General features: G+C 31.6%; 1 protein-coding gene across 2 annotated transcripts; it reads left to right on the top strand.

The window, feature by feature from the left end:
- The first annotated feature begins 2,438 nt into the window (after positions 1 to 2,438).
- Positions 2,439 to 10,564, top strand: LOC7486752 (disease resistance protein RPV1). 2 transcript variants are annotated; one of them, XR_002976906.2, is made up of 6 exons: positions 2,439 to 3,029; positions 5,414 to 6,521; positions 7,006 to 7,398; positions 7,637 to 9,211; positions 9,289 to 9,890; positions 10,192 to 10,564. XR_002976906.2 is itself a non-coding variant. In XM_002318498.4 (5 exons), exons 1-5 carry the CDS (start codon positions 2,554 to 2,556, stop codon positions 9,817 to 9,819), a joined length of 4,083 nt encoding a protein of 1,360 aa, XP_002318534.1. In that variant the 5' UTR covers positions 2,439 to 2,553; the 3' UTR covers positions 9,820 to 10,071. The 2 variants fall into 2 exon arrangements, 1 of the variants encoding a protein (XP_002318534.1); XM_002318498.4 differs by lacking the exon at positions 10,192 to 10,564 and having other exon boundaries at positions 9,289 to 10,071.
- The last annotated feature ends 6,320 nt before the right edge of the window (positions 10,565 to 16,884 follow it).

Raw genomic sequence — 16,884 nt, 5'->3', positions numbered from 1 at the left:
TTCTAATTTATATTTTGATTAAAAAAAAAAAAGTCTTCAAAACTACCACCAACACTATTCCATTGATACCACTATAACCCACACCAGCCACAACCACCACACAATCCTACCACCGTCACGTCGTTGTCACACTATGTTATTATCATCACCACTAAAACCAGCACAACCATGTCATTGTCACACCATGTTACTATCACCACCACTAAAACTAGAACTATCAATTTCTCTTTATTGTTGCTGCTACAACAATCATGCACCATTATTGCAACCATTATCACCTCATAATTTACTATTATTATTGTCATTATCAATATTTTATTATAATATTATTTATTAGTTGTTGCAAAACTTAAGAGGGAAAAGATAATAGGTGCCTTTAGGACACCTAAGTATTAATCAAATCCATTTATTAAAAGGCGTAGTAAAATCATTATTTGTCATGCTATTGTTCACATAAAGATGGGTTGTTATAATGAATTTTTTTTCAATTATATATAGTTTTATAGTCTAAAATTGATGGCCAATTAAAACAAATTTATCAAGGCAAAGAAATATTTAAATATAGAGGATCAAAATGAAAAAAACCGAGAAAAGAGGTGGTTGTTTCAAGCTTGGAGAAAAAATATTCACTTTCTTCCTAAAACATTTTGAATTATAAACTTTCAGTCTCTTAATATTTTTAAAATTTAATTTTGATTCAAAACTTTATTTTTTTTTATTTTTTGATCTCTGGTTTGAGTGAAGAAAAAGAAAGTGGTTGAATTATAGTGGTGGAAAGAATGTCTTGATTGACACCAATTCAAAACAACAATTTTTTTTTTTTTGGATGTCAATAGATTTTATTTGAGGAGGGGAGCTTATCCTAGATATTATTTTCCCTTAACCTTGCATGAGATGATATATCTAAACTTGAAAAGTTTTCTTATTTTGAGTTCATTTTGGGTTTTCAGAGTGATTCTTGGGTTTGAGGCCATTGATAGGTTTTTAAAGATGTATAGGGTGTTGTTTAAGTGTTTTTAGATTAAAGTATAGACAGAACAGGTGATACGTTGTTTATAATCATTTTTTCAAAAAACTTTAATGGTGGATGATACGTTGTCCACCCTATAAAAAAGAACAAAAAAAAAAAGGGATGTCGTACACCCCATAAATAAAGAAAAATAAATAAACATGCCCAAGCGTGTGGACTACTCCAAGCCTGCACATCTAGGCTTTTTTTAGGCTAAAAAATGCTGGGTAAACGAGGCCGCACCTAAGCCTTTTTTCCTCTTTTTATATATATATATATATATATATATATATATATATATATTTGTTTTTTTATTGTTTTTTCCCAATTTAATCCTTCACAATTTGATTCTTATTAATTTTTTTGCTTATTTTTTTTTAATTTCATCCTTTAATATTTTATTTATTTTTAAATAAGTAACATAATTTGTTTGAGTTTGATATTTATAGGTTTATTAAGATCTCAAAAAAAATACTGCAATATTTAGTTGGTTCTTAATTTTTTAAGCATTTACTTGAAATAAAAGATTATAATAAAATTATTGAACCTGATTGAGTCCATTGAGTCCATGACCCAGATCACGAATTTAAATGTTTAACTTTGGTTGGTGAGGAATTAAACTTCCAATTTTATTTTGGTTTTACAAATAATTCATGCACATAAATTATTGAATTTACAATTGAGATTTTTATGTTAAAAAATGTATAAGGAATGCTGTCATATTCAATTTTTTTGAATTGAAAAACAATTATTTGATCTGTAGTGTAGTATGAATTAAATAGCTAGTTACACTTAATTTGTGTTGAAATGTGTTGAAAAAGAATAAAAATCAAATATTTAAATAAAATAATATATTTAATCAACATGTATTGATTCTGAGCATTAGACAACTCTTAACAAATGTTCTAAAGATACCCTGTTTACCGTCAAATCCAATTTAAGGACAATCTTCGTAATGAAATAATTAACTATTTACAAATATTAAAATAATATATTCAAAATTAGTATTTTTTGATAATATATTGGCGTTGTCTATAATTTTTTGTTTCTTTGTTTTTTATGTTATTTTTCTCTTCCAATATTTCGTGTGTGCATTTTAGGATTTGTGCCATTTGGTTTTGCTTTGTATCCGTTATTCAGCTTTCAAAATTCGAAGCTCAAAAAAAAAAAAATTAATAATAGAAAAAATTTTGCAAAACTTCCTGTTTTATTTTTTTACATTTTAAAAGTATTTTTAAAAATATTTAATATTTTTTTATTTACTTTAAATTAATATTTTTAAATTATTTTAATTAGTTAATATAAAAAATAATTTTTTAAAAATAAAAAAATATTATTTTAATATATTTTTAAATAAAAAATATTTTAAAATATAGCCATTCCAATCCTATGTACGCTTTTTCTTTTTCTTTAACACCGACACCTTTTCTCTTTATGTCACTTCTCAATGATGTCTGTACTGTAGGACGGAATTTTACATTGCTTTAGAAAACCTCCGAACAAGAACCGAACGGAAAAGCAACCCACAATATCACCAAATAACAATGTCCAACGGCCTGATAGTTTCATCGTCTCCGGCAGCGCTGAGGCTCCACTGGGATGTGTTCTTAAGTTTTCGCGGAGAAGACACCCGGGACAGCTTCACCAAACATCTCTACGATTCTTTAAATAAGCAAGAGATCAGGGTCTTCTTAGATGCCTCTGGAATGATTCAGGGAGATGAGATTGCTCCAACTTTAATGGAGGCAATTCAAGATTCAGCCTCATCGATCATTATTCTTTCACCAAGGTATGCCAATTCTCATTGGTGTCTCGAGGAGCTGGCAAGAATATGCGAGCTGAGGAGGCTGATCCTGCCTGTTTTCTACCAAGTTGACCCATCTAATGTCAGAAGACAGAAGGGTCCTTTCGAGCAAGATTTTGAGAGTCATTCCAAGAGGTTTGGAGATGATAAGGTGGTGAAGTGGAGAGCAGCAATGAATAAAGTTGGTGGCATTTCTGGTTTCGTTTTTGACACCAGGTGATGTTAATTGAATTTTTAATTATTTATAAGTACAATTAAAACCAAGTCTTTCCCTTGGGATATTGAATTTTTGAAATGTAATTGAACTTTAAAAAATGTTAGGATATATTTCATGGAGGTGAACATTTAACCCAAAAACTGGGTTTAAATGTTAGTCTTGTGAGGGGTAGGGGTGAAGAAATCTTGAGAGGATAAATGCTTGCGGTTTTATGTCCTTACGAGGTTTTTTTTTTAGCACTATTTTATTCTTGTTTTTTCATCCACTTATAATGTAGACCATAAATTTATATTTTTATAATTCTATTCAATTTATACTTTCATTTAATATTTATTGGGACCTACCCGTAATGTAGGGGCATAATTTTTTCCTACAAGAAGGTAGAGAAAAAAATATTTAAATATGTCAAGTTATAGTAAATGATCAAACCAATTTCTTTTAAAAGAACCAGATTGATTGATCATCTGTTAACAAGAATTAAGTTAAAGGTTTGTAAGAAGAAGTATCAAATATATTATGTTAGATAAGAGGTGTGTGGGGGTATCCACTGGCTCTGCCCCTTGGTTTTTGTCCTTAAGTTCTTACATAAAGCTTAGAATATCAAATAAATGAAGCTAAGCTGAGCTTTGATGCAAAGTTGTTAATTCGTTATAGTTTTGATTCTGTTTTTTGAATTTGAATTGGATATATTATGATTTCAAAATATTTTTACATGTGGTTTCGGGGTTGTGTGTGTGTATATATATATATATAACAAATATAATTTCAATTCAAATCCAAATATAAATTAACTTGAAATTATCCAATTCAAATTTCAAATACAACTAAGAAAATAAGAGTTAAACCGATATGACTCGATCGACTCGATGAATCCAAAGATAATCTGAACAACTAGTAAAAATATAGTTTAACTAAATAAAAATTAAGATGAAATATTTTTTTTAAAAAAATATTGAAACGACAACATATTATATTGACTCGAGTCAACTTGAGTTAACTTTCAAATCCGTGCCCCAGATTATGAAACTATAATAACCCCAAATAAAGCAAATCAAAACAAATTAGAAAGTTCAATTCTAAATAAATTTATTGTTAAATGATGAAATTGAGAAAAATTCAAACTAAAAAAATGACAAAAAAATAACCTTTCGAAATAAAATTACAAATTTGAGCAAAATTGTGAAAATGTCAACGGTTGTCTTGTAAGGACTTTCTAAACTCTGATTGCTCAAAATTTTAACTTGAGATATAATAATAAGTCAGGAGACTCCTCGTAAGATTTTAGTTTCATCCAACGGTTGGATTAAGAGATATGATTAATATCATAAAACTAGAAAAAAAATTAAAAAATAAAGAAATAAAAGAATATTATTTGGCCGTAACGGAATGGCCAAAACAGAACCAGAACGTTTCGGTTAGAATTTAGACGGAATTTACAGAACAAGTTGAAATTCTAAGCAAGATAAAATTTGTTTTTATCTATTCTGTTTTTCAAACTATAACAAAATATACCAATCATTCTAGATATAACAAAACATAATTAACAACATGTGCTCAAATTAACTTGACTCATCTAATTTTTTTCGAGACTCAAATTTAGCACATGTTAATTAACATCATGACAAGGTAAAAAATTAAGTCTCAAGCTCACGCATTCAAACTTTTTTTCTTTGATTAAGCACGTTTAATTTGTTTATCTTATATAATAATCATTGAAATTTAAAATATAATATAATGCCAGACAAATATGAAACTTGTAATAATATATCAAAATCAAAATACAAAAAATAAAATAAAAATAAACATACTTGATGTATCACTTCTAGTTTTGAACAAAATATAACTACATTTTTTAGTTGTTCATATTACATCCACTTATTGCTAAATGATTATTGAATTTTATTTAGTAAAGATATATAAAGTTATTAACCATTTATGAAATTATTTTATTTCATGAAATTTTATATAAATTCTTTCTCTTTTTATATTTCACGAGTTCAGAAATGAGTTTCCTTATAAATCCAGCCAACAAACTTAGTTAAATTGACTTGCATATAAAGCAAGCTTTGAAATTAAGCTACTATCATCTCAGAAATTCTGAAATTTTTTTTTATTTTTTTTTTGGAATCAAGTCATTTCATTATCAAAAGAAAATAAAATGGCAAAGCCTATACGAAGAAGTGCCAAGTAGCCAGAAGTCTGTTACAGCTTTAGGTGCTCATTACACGCTAAAAGAAGCCTTCAGACATGCAGTTTTCAAAAGCCTATATAGCAACTCGTTGGGTTTACTATCACTGCAATTATGTAAAGTTCTCACCTCATTTTTATAAAAAAAAAATAGCTAACGTTACTAATGTTTTATCATTGTGTTTGCTTATTACAGCGGAGAAGATCATTTGATTCGGCGATTGGTCAATAGGGTTTTGCAAGAATTGAGAAAAACCCCGGTAGGTATAGCTACTTATACGGTTGGACTGGATTCCCGCTTAGAAAAGTTGAAGATGAGGTTCACAGATGATAAATCAAATCGCGTACAAGTTCTTGGACTTTATGGAATGGGCGGGATTGGTAAAACAACTCTTGCCACAGCTCTCTTCAATAAACTTGTTGGTCATTTTGAAAGTCGCTGTTTCATCTCAAACATTAAAGATATTTCTCAAGAAGATGGTGGTTTAGTAACGCTGCAGAACAAGCTTCTTGGTGATCTTTTCCCAGACAGGCCTCCTGTAAATGATATTAATGATGGTATTGCTGTAATCAAGGAGCTGTGTCATGAGAAGCGAGTGCTGGTTGTTTTAGATGATGTGGATGATGTAAACCAGCTGAATGTATTAGCAGGAAAGAGAGATTGGTTTGGTGAAGGAAGTAGAGTTATTGTTACCACAAGAAACAGAGATGTTCTTGTTGAACATCTTGTGAACGAGTTTTACGAGGTTAGAGAGTTAGGTTCCTCGGAAGCCTTAAAACTTTTTAGTTATCACGCACTAAGAAGAGATAACCCCACAGAAGAATATCTAAATATATCCAAGGAGATTGTATCTCTCACAGGAGGACTTCCTCTGGCATTGGAAGTGTTTGGTTCTACTTTGTTTAATGAGAGAGGGATAAAGAAATGGGAAGATGTCCTGAAAAAATTGCGAGAAATTCGACCTGGTAATCTTCAGGATGTCTTAAGAATAAGTTTTGATGGATTGGATGATGAAGAGAAGTGTGTATTCCTTGACATTGCTTGCTTGTTTATTAAAATGAGGATGAAGAGAGAGGAGGCTATTGATATTTTGAATGGTTGTGGCTTTAGGGCTGAGACAGCAATCACAGTTCTGACAGTAAAATGTCTCATTAAAATTGGTGGAGATTATGAATTATGGATGCATGATCAACTTAGAGACATGGGAAGACAAATTGTTCGAGATGAAAACCTTTTAGATCCTGGTATGCGTAGTAGGCTTTGGGATCGCGGCGATATCATGACAATGCTGAAGCACAAGAAGGTGAAAATCATAACTTCTTGAAAATTTACTGCTATTGACAGTCTTGTACGCCACTAAGTAGTTCTATACTGTGTTTTTGTAGTAGCGACGCATGTTGTTCTATATCAGTTAGTGTTTATATTAGTCAGTGTCTATATATATATATTTCTATGCCCATGAATCACATAGATAGTGTGATTCATGGGCATGCCTGAAGAATCTTATGAAAGATGAGTATGCATCTGTGTTTCTACCTATAAAACGTGAGGTGGAAACTAAATTTAATAGAATTGAAGCTGCCCTTGATGCTGAATGCAACCCTCAATGTGATTTCTTCACAAATTTTATTATCACAAATTTTATTCTCAGTGAGGGAGATAAGGAAGGTGTTTTTTTATTGTCCACGGTCATATGTTATCAACCTTAATGGTTTGCCAGATTGCTTCTACTTTTTCGTTACATTACAACATGATTTCCACTTTCATAATTGTGGTACTGTAAACAGGGAACAAGACATGTACAAGGTTTAATCCTTGACTTTGAAAAGAAGAATTATGTCAGAACTCAAAAAATTTCTTGGGTTAAAGCACTTAATCCGAGTTCTTCACTAGACTACTTGATTGAAAAATGTAAGCTGTTTCTTCAACTAAGAGCAGAGGAGGGAGAGCTGATACTTGACACTGAAGCCTTGAAATCATTGGTTAATTTGAGACTCCTACAAATCAATCATGCAAAAGTGAAAGGGAAGTTCAAAAGTTTTCCTGCTAGCCTGAAGTGGTTACAATGGAAAAATTGTCCTTTGAAAAAACTTCCTTCTGATTATGCTCCTCATGAACTAGCAGTGCTAGATCTATCGGAGAGTGGAATTCAACGAGTTTGGGGTTGGACTAGGAACAAGGTATGCTTTGCTTATCTAGTTCGTAAAATAGCTTAAACGAAAATGTTTAATTAATAACTACCCAGGATGATCCTGTTTCAGTCTTGCCCAAGTGAGATTTTATTGGAATATGATTCTTGATATTCTCAATTTTACTATTATTACAAGTCATTGAAGTTCTTTGGATCTGCTGTTATAGAAAATGTTTTTGTTTTTCTTTCTTAACCCATTTTTGCGATTGAAATATTCTTGTTTTTAGGTGGCTGAGAACTTGATGGTTATGAATCTTCGACGTTGCTATAATCTCGAGGCCAGTCCTGATTTATCTGGATGTAAAAAGTTGGAAAAGCTTGATTTTAAAGGCTGCATACAACTGACCAAGATTCATGAATCACTGGGGAATGTAAGGACGTTACTTCAATTGAACTTGGATAAATGCATAAACCTTGTTGAATTTCCACGTGATGTCTCTGGGCTCAGACTTCTTCAGAATCTCATTCTCTCCAGCTGCTTAAAATTAGAAGAATTGCCACAGGACATAGGCAGCATGAATTCCTTGAAAGAACTTGTTGTTGATGAAACTGCTATATCTATGCTTCCCCAATCTCTTTACCGCCTTACAAAACTTGAGAAGCTTAGTTTGAATGATTGCAAATTCATAAAAAGGCTGCCAGAACGCTTGGGAAACCTGATTTCTCTGAAGGAACTCTCTCTCAATCATTCTGCAGTTGAAGAACTGCCAGATTCTATCGGATCTTTGTCAAACCTTGAGAAACTAAGCTTAATGCGGTGCCAGTCACTCACTACGATTCCTGAATCCATTAGAAATCTCCAGTCATTGATGGAAGTTTCAATTACTAGCAGTGCAATCAAGGAATTACCTGCTGCAATAGGTTCATTACCTTATTTAAAGACATTATTCGCTGGAGGGTGTCATTTTCTGAGCAAATTGCCTGATTCAATTGGAGGACTTGCTTCTATTAGCGAACTTGAGCTAGATGGGACATCAATATCAGAACTTCCAGAGCAAATTCGTGGTTTGAAAATGATTGAGAAGCTTTACTTGAGGAAGTGCACATCTCTTAGAGAATTGCCTGAAGCAATTGGGAACATACTGAATCTTACTACTATAAACTTGTTTGGTTGTAATATTACTGAGTTGCCTGAATCCTTTGGGAGGCTGGAAAACCTTGTGATGTTGAATTTGGATGAGTGTAAAAGGCTCCACAAGCTTCCAGTTTCAATAGGAAATTTGAAGTCTTTATGCCACTTGCTAATGGAGAAGACTGCTGTTACAGTATTACCTGAAAATTTTGGAAATCTCTCTAGCTTAATGATATTGAAAATGCAAAAAGATCCGCTTGAATATCTCAGAACACAAGAACAGTTGGTTGTCCTTCCAAATTCTTTCTCAAAACTCTCCTTGCTAGAAGAACTAAATGCTCGTGCTTGGAGAATATCTGGAAAACTTCCTGATGATTTTGAGAAACTGTCATCGTTAGACATCTTGGATCTGGGCCACAACAATTTCAGCAGCCTTCCATCCAGTTTATGTGGCCTTTCTCTTCTACGGAAGCTTCTCCTGCCTCATTGTGAAGAGCTGAAGTCTCTCCCTCCGCTTCCCCCAAGTTTAGAGGAATTGGATGTTTCCAACTGCTTTGGATTGGAAACAATATCAGATGTTTCAGGCTTGGAAAGGTTGACGTTGCTGAACATCACAAATTGCGAGAAAGTGGTGGACATTCCTGGCATCGGATGCTTGAAATTCCTAAAACGGTTATACATGAGCAGTTGCAAGGCATGCTCCTTGACAGTGAAGAGAAGACTATCCAAGGTTCTCTATCTTGTACCTATACGTGTGCATGTTTTAGAGTGATTGACAAGTTTTGCCTCTTCTTTTTTTAATTGCAGGTTTGCTTGAGGAATATTCGCAACTTAAGTATGCCTGGGAGTAAATTCCCAGATTGGTTTTCTCAAGAAAATGTAGTTCACTTTTCCGAGCAAAAAAATCGTGCAATCAAAGCTGTGATTGTAAGTGTTGTCGTCTCTCTGGACCGCGAGATACCAGAGGACTTGAGATATTCCCCACTTGTACCAGACATTCAGGCCATTGTACTTGATCAGAATATACCTATCTACAGCACCACATTATACTTACGGGGAATACCAAAGATTAATGAGGATCAAATTCACATATGTCGATATTCAAATATCCAACCTTTGGTTTCAATGTTGAAAGATGGCTGTAAGATACAGGTAAGAAAGCGAAATCCACCGGTGATTGAAGGGATTGAGCTGAAGAAGAGTGGAATTCTCCTGGTTTATGAGGACGACGATGATTATGATGGAAATGAAGAATCGTTGGATGAAAGTCAACAATCTGTATCACAAAAGCTGGCCAATTTTTTCAATTCATATGAAGAAGATAACCAAGTTTGTTGAAGTTGAAAGACAAAGTGCACGATATTGAAGGGAATGAATGATCAAAAAGTTCAGCAAACATGCAATGCAGTGTAAGTTATGTTGGAATTAATTTTGAAGTTTTTATTGAAAGTATATTTTAGTTCTTCTAGGCGTCTATGCATGTAATTATTAAAAATATATATATTATTTAAGTCTCTTGAATTATCTAAACAAGGATAAATGAGTGTTGTAAGTTTAAGTACAAGTCTATAAAGACTTCTTCTCATTTAATTTGATAAGTCTCTTGAATTATCTAGACTAATATAAATATCTGTTTATACTTTTAGTCCCTGACTACGTCCATTTATACTTTTAGTTCATCTAATGCTTGCACCTATGGTGAAAATGCAGAATTTGGAAGGTCTTGTCTTCCATGAGAATTGAATTTTAAAATTCATATGTAAGGTCTTACATCGGGCACTGAGGATGCTAGACAGGACTTAGTTACGTACTGGGAGACAACTTCTCTGCTTGCTGGCTGTGTTGATGCTATCTGAAATGCTCCATGTTGCTATCTTAGTTGTGGCTGGATTGAGGAATATGTCACAATCATTCGAAGAAGAAGGGTAATAATCATGTATCTATGTATGTATGTATGTCTATGTATGTATGTATGTATGTATGCTACCTATGTGTTGAATTTATTATAAACTATCGTGATAAATAGATGTGGATTACTTTTGAGTTGTGATGATAAGGAAAGCGTACAAGATGATTGGACTTATTGGGTTGTTGGTTCTGCATTTTCCAGGCTTTATTTATATATTTTGCTTATCAAAAAGAAAAAAAAATTATCAACTTTGATTCATTAGAAACTTTTTAATTATAATAATTTTATAATTTTTTATGTAATTTTTATTTCAAGAATTTTAACTTTACTTTAAATTTATTAATTAAACTCCTATAAATATGAAAGGTGAAGAGAGTTTTTATTAATAAATGAAATATATATTACAACCAATTGTTTGATTGTAAAGCATACACAAATAACTTGTAGGATTTTACAATTGTATCTCTGATCTTTCTCAAATCTGTACGCATGATTTATATTTTTTTACCATGTCTTAGCATGCTAGTCAACAACCTCACCACTCTCTTTTCTCATCTCTTGATAGTCAGTCTGCTATTTTTATAGTAGACACTAGATTGGGGGGCACACGCAACGCAATAGGTTGGACTACATGTTTTTTCAATGTAAAAATAAAATGCTTTGGCGACATCAAAGTTTTTAAAGAAGTTTGAGAAATTAGAAAATTAGGTATTAGCTTTATTGAATTCAATAATCTTGGTTAATTTGATAATGTAATTAAAAAAATACAACAACTGATAAATTGAGCATAAAAACAAAATTGGCTCCAGTCAAGCTGGGTTAACACGTGAAACGCATGACCTGGTATATGAGATCATGATAATCCTATAGAAGGATGAAACTGAAAAAAATCAATTGTATAAAAGGACCTAAAAAAAAGACTTAAACCAACCTGAGCCAATCTTTCAAACTTGTGACCCGGATTTTGAGGTCCTAATCATCCCATAGAAGGAAAAACTGAAACAATCATGAAATCAAATTCTTGGTTAACAAGATCCTGATTAATAATATTTCGAGGTATGGAATTGGAAAAGAAGGTTCCAATAAAAAAAGAAAAAAAATAAATAGCAAATAAAAGAATAAGGACCAAATCTAACATAAAATAAAAGATTTGAGGGATGCAATCAAAAATATAATTCGATTAAGAAAATGATTAAAAATAAAAATAAATCATAATAAAAAAAAATAGAGACCAAATCTGCATGTAAAAAAAATCAAATGAGTTTCATATTGAAAGAAAAATTCAATTCCATGAATTATTAAAAAAAATAGGAATATAAAGAATAGGGGCCAAGTCTAAAAAAATAAAATTGAAAAGGCTGCTCTGAAAATATATAGGGGTAACGCGTAAATCGATGAGGGGGAGATGAAAAAAAAAGAAGAAAAGGTAGCTAGTGGAAAACTCAAGCTTTTTTGGTTGCAAAGGCCGCCCAAGAATGGATGAGCCACAATGAAGATCAAAACACCACCGTGGATGTTGGGTTTTGCCCACCTGATAACACCATATGCGTCATTGGAATAGTGTAGGCGAACCCACACATGTCCACGTGATTTACACAAGCAACCCCCTTTTAATATTAAATAATATTTTATATATGTTAAAATATTAAATTGTCCTTGATCAAACTCAATAATAAAAAAAATATAAGGGAAAGAACAAAAAAAAATCCTTGATCCAAGTTAAAAACAATTTAAATTCAAGGCCAGCGTAGTCATTTATTTTATTGTGTTTTGAAAATGAAAAAGTTGAAAAGCCTCTACCCTCATGTTCATTAATTTTTGTCTCAAATGGTATATTAGTCATTTTACTATATATATATAAAACACCAAAATATCCCTACTGCTAAGGCAAATTGTTTTCTTTGATAAGGGGAAAATATTAATTTTACTATATCCAATTCACGGTGCTAATAAGTAGGGGTGTTAAAAAAAACCAATCAACTGAGAAAACCAAAAAAATTGAAGAAAAATTAATCGTAAAAACTGAATCGAGATGAAAAACCAATTAAACCAAATTTTAAAATCATAAATTCTAACAGGTTCGGTTTGGTTTTGGTTTTAAAACTGAAACCGATAAATCAAGAGATGTATAAATAGTTAAATATAGAAGTTAACCTAACCCTTACATAAAAATAAAATAAAAGATTGAGGGATGCAATCGAAAATACAATTCAATCAAGAAAATGATTGGAATAGTGCAGGCGAACCCACACACACGTGTCTACGTGATTTACAAGAGAAACCCCCTTTTAACATTAAATAATATTTTATATATGATAAAATATTACATTTTCCCTAATCAAACTCAATAATAAAAAAAAAACATAAGGAAAAGAACAAAATAAAACCCTTGATTCAAGTTAAAAACAATTTAAATTCAAGGCCAATGTAGTCATTTATTTTATTGTGCTTTGAAAATGAAAAAGTTGAAAAGCCTCCACCCTGTTCATTAATTTTTATCTCAAAAGGTATATTAGTCATTTCACTATCAAAAAAAAAAAAAGCACCACAATATCCTTACTACCAAGGCTAATTGTTTTCTTTGATAAGGGAAAAATATTAATTTTACTATATCCAATTTACAGTGCTAATAAATAGGGGTGTTAAAAAAAACCAATCAACCGAGAAAATCAAAAAAATCAAAGAAACATTAACCACAAAAACCGAACCGAGATGAATAACCGATTAAATCAATTTTCAAAATCATAAATTCTAACAGGTTCGATTCAGTTTTGGTTTTAAAACTGAAACTGATAAATCGAATGAACCAACCAAAAAACCTAAAAACTATAAAAATCAAGAGGGGTATAAATAGTTAAATATAGAAGTTAACCTAACCCTAACATAACCCCCTGCCCTCATAAAAAGTTTGTCGCCTAGATAATATTTTTCTCATTTCTCTTTTTCTCTCTGCGTTCTCCATCTCAAAACTCAAAAGCTAAGCCACCCACAAGTCCCACATTACCTAAATTCTAGCCGAACACAAACCCACCTCTCATCTCCCTGATTACCACAAGGAAGATTACTTGAAAGGAAGTGTATTTATACCTGTGACCAAACATCTATACAGATAAAATCAGAAAATGAGCAAATCCTACATGTGTGCTGTAAAGAAAAATAGACAGATCATTATCCCCCTCACCTGTATATCTTCTAAAATCATCTTCCAAGGAACATACGTCATCACCATCTACAACACGGAGCATGCCACCAACTTGAGTATGTTTCTCAAGATCCGATAGCCCAAAATACTCTCTTGCTTTATTGATAAACTAAAAATGTGAAAAAGTCCATTTCACTTAACGGATCAGGTTTCTGGTTTTATAACAAAACAAAAAACCGAATTTCACCGAACCAAACTGGTTCGGTTTGAACCAGATTTCGGTCCAGTCTGGTTTATATTTTCCAAAACCAATGTAATTCGGTTCGGTTTGATTTTTTAGTCCGAACAGAACCATGAACAACCCTACTAATAAGATTATAGCTGCAATAAAACCACCATACTTTTAGGTTTTTTTTTAATTAGAAAATGTTTAAACAAGTTAGATAATTGTGGAGACGTTCTGGTGGCTATTGTTAGAAATGATGTGGGTAATTTGGTTGCAGTGGTGTAGAAGAATTGACCCTTCTTAATGTCCCTTCATTTGACTGTCTCTTATAGAGTGCATTTTTAAGCAAATCAACTAGCTCAGTTATTTATTCCTTAAAAATTCTCGACTTCTTTGGCGATATTCTTTTCTTATCAATCCCTTTCCTCATTTTCTATTATTTATTCCTCAAAATCTCCATTCCTTATGTTATGGATCTTCTGTAGAAGTTGAGTTTCAATTATGCGACCTCTACGTCTACATATACCAACAAGTCAATAGCATGAACAACTAGGTTGCTAGTTAATGAGATTAAGTGTGAGATCGTTGAAACTAATGCTCTTCTTGCGTACTGACAAGTTGTTGGCATATATTAAGGTACCTATGAAAATACATGGGGCATAAAAAAGTAAGATTAATTCATAGGAGGAGTTAGAATGTAAACGGAAGATCTCGGGAAGACTTGCGAGCCAAGGGCTACATGTACGCTAATATACTTTCAACGCAGTCCTAGTTAAAGCTCAAGCAGAGAGCTGATAAATGTATGAGGGTAGCATTTGTACATGAGAGGTGTGCATGAGACAACAGCAATAATATGAAACCCAACCTACAAACATAAGAAAAGCATACGAAAAAAATAAAAATAAATAAATAACAACCATGGAAACACAATTTCCAAGTAAAAAAAAAATATGGCTTAGCCCCTATAATCCTTGATAGAATCGGCATATTGTCACACTGGATATTTAGACGATCTTGAAGAGATGGTTTGTTGAAAAGTAAATTGGACACTAAAGTTTCCTTAAAAGTGAAACCCTAACATTTATCATAAATCACAAGTCATCTAATTATTTGGTCTCCAACATTAATCGACACGAACCATCAGAAAGAAATCTCTTAAATCCCTATTTAAAAGAGAGGGATTGCTATGCTTAAAGTGCTAGCTCTTTATTATGTGACTTATATAGTTTTTCTGTCTAACAGACAACTACGTCTAAATAAGAGGTATAGTTTACTATTATAGGGAGATATGAAAAAACCCTATAAATTGACAAAATATCAATTTGTCTCCTAAATAATATTCATATATTAATTCAGGATAATTTTAGAAATTAATTCAATCAAGTCCTTACTTGACTTTTCTAGGTCTAAAAATATAATCTTTGGATTAATTATATTCTAGTCTTTAATTTCTAAAATATATTTTAATCAAGTCATACTTAATTAAATCATCTCGATTTAATTTCTGATTAATGGTTCTTAATGTGTGTGACTCATTAGGTTCCTAATATGTTGGCTCAAATATAAATTATAATTATAATTAAATAGAGTTATATAAATTAAATAATTTATCAATTCCACAATTAATTAATTTATATTTGAAGATCAATGGATCATCTAGCAACGTGTCATGATCCCATAAATATTAGAAAAATCATTAGTGTTTTGACTTAACCTTTTGGTAACCGGTTTCTCGGTGTAATTCGTATCTTTTTATCAATAATGTTTTGATTTAACATTAAAACATAAAGTATGTCTGTCATGTTAAATCATGTTTGTTCTCTATATAATAGTCATTGATCGTTTGAATAAGATTTAAAACCCTTTTCAAATCTCATTCAATCTTGGCCAATGATTTATTAGTCAATTCTATTTGAGAACAGATGGAACATTTTTCTTAATTCATCTAATTCATCTAGGGTGATGAATTCTCTCTTAATCACTCAAGTACTTCATATATTTCATGTTATACCCAATGTTTGTCCTTTTGTTACCTAGATTAAAATAACATGTAACTGAATCAAAATATAGCATTCTCTATATAAGATAATTTAGTGATCTTAAGTCTAATGATTATTTACACAACCATCATGTGAGCTTTTCTATAGACATAGGTGATCTCTCATTATGGAATTCTCATGCAAGTTAGTTCAGTATACATGTCTTATGATAAGCACCTACATATTAGTTTTAGGTATTCTTTATATCTCAACTTATGAGAACAATTGTTTTCTTTTATAAAGAAAAGAATATAATATGTATCAGCGTCTACAACTCTAATAAATGTCTAATATTTAAGAGAGCATCGACTAAGAACATTTTAGAAAGAATGCTTTGATGCAATATGAATCCTATAATTATAACAACTTTATAATTTTCTTTGCAAAGTATTTTTGTCCCATGAAATTTATCTTTACTCTAGATTCATAAATCAAATATTAGATTCATTAATAATGTCATATGTAACCAACTGATTGACTACATGAATATCAGCTATATGACCATTGTTTCACCTAGTTTAAAGGAAATTCAATTAGTCGAATTGATAAAGCTTTTGCATCAATATATTGCCATCTTCAATTTGGCAACCTTATTTTATCTCAACATCTGTGAGATCAGATCACTGCTAGTTGACTTTAAGTCCGGTTATAGTAAGTGGTGGATGGAAGCCATTCAAATTTATGAATTACTGGTTTGAGCATTCGAGGTTTTTTAGGGATTATGATGGGTGTTGTCCATATCCAGGCAAGCACTGTTTATTTAAAAAAACTAAATTATTTATCTAAGAATCTTAAAGGTTGTTTGATATTCAAAATCAGATCAAAGGTTTAGAAGATACAAGTGAGAATCGAGACCTAATAGAGGCAGAAAAGCGTAAGCTTAGTGGTTTGGTGTCAAATCATTGGATGGCTAACAAAAATGTTGAATCTATTTGGAGACAAAAATCAAGGTAAAACTAGTGTAAGTTAGGGGATAGGAACACTAAATTTTCTTCACCTTATAACCAGTAGTAGGAGAAGCCAAAATGCAATCTCTAGAATCACGCATGATGGCAATACTTTTTGTTCTCCAGATGAAGTTAAATCA

The sequence above is a fragment of the Populus trichocarpa genome, chromosome 12 (genome assembly GCF_000002775.5).
Source record: "Populus trichocarpa isolate Nisqually-1 chromosome 12, P.trichocarpa_v4.1, whole genome shotgun sequence".
Lineage (NCBI taxonomy): Eukaryota > Viridiplantae > Streptophyta > Magnoliopsida > Malpighiales > Salicaceae > Populus > Populus trichocarpa.
Note: the sequence above shows the minus strand (reverse complement) of the source record. Positions and strands in the feature narration are given on the sequence as shown.

Bases quoted from the DNA above. Each gene is read 5' to 3' on its own strand.
- LOC7486752 (XM_002318498.4), top strand. From the start codon at position 2,554: ATGTCCAACGGCCTGATAGTTTCATCGTCTCCGGCAGCGCTGAGGCTC. The intron at 6,522-7,005 runs GTGAAAATCATA...TACTGTAAACAG, and splicing joins CAATGCTGAAGCACAAGAAG to GGAACAAGACATGTACAAGG. The intron at 7,399-7,636 runs GTATGCTTTGCT...TCTTGTTTTTAG, and splicing joins GGGGTTGGACTAGGAACAAG to GTGGCTGAGAACTTGATGGT.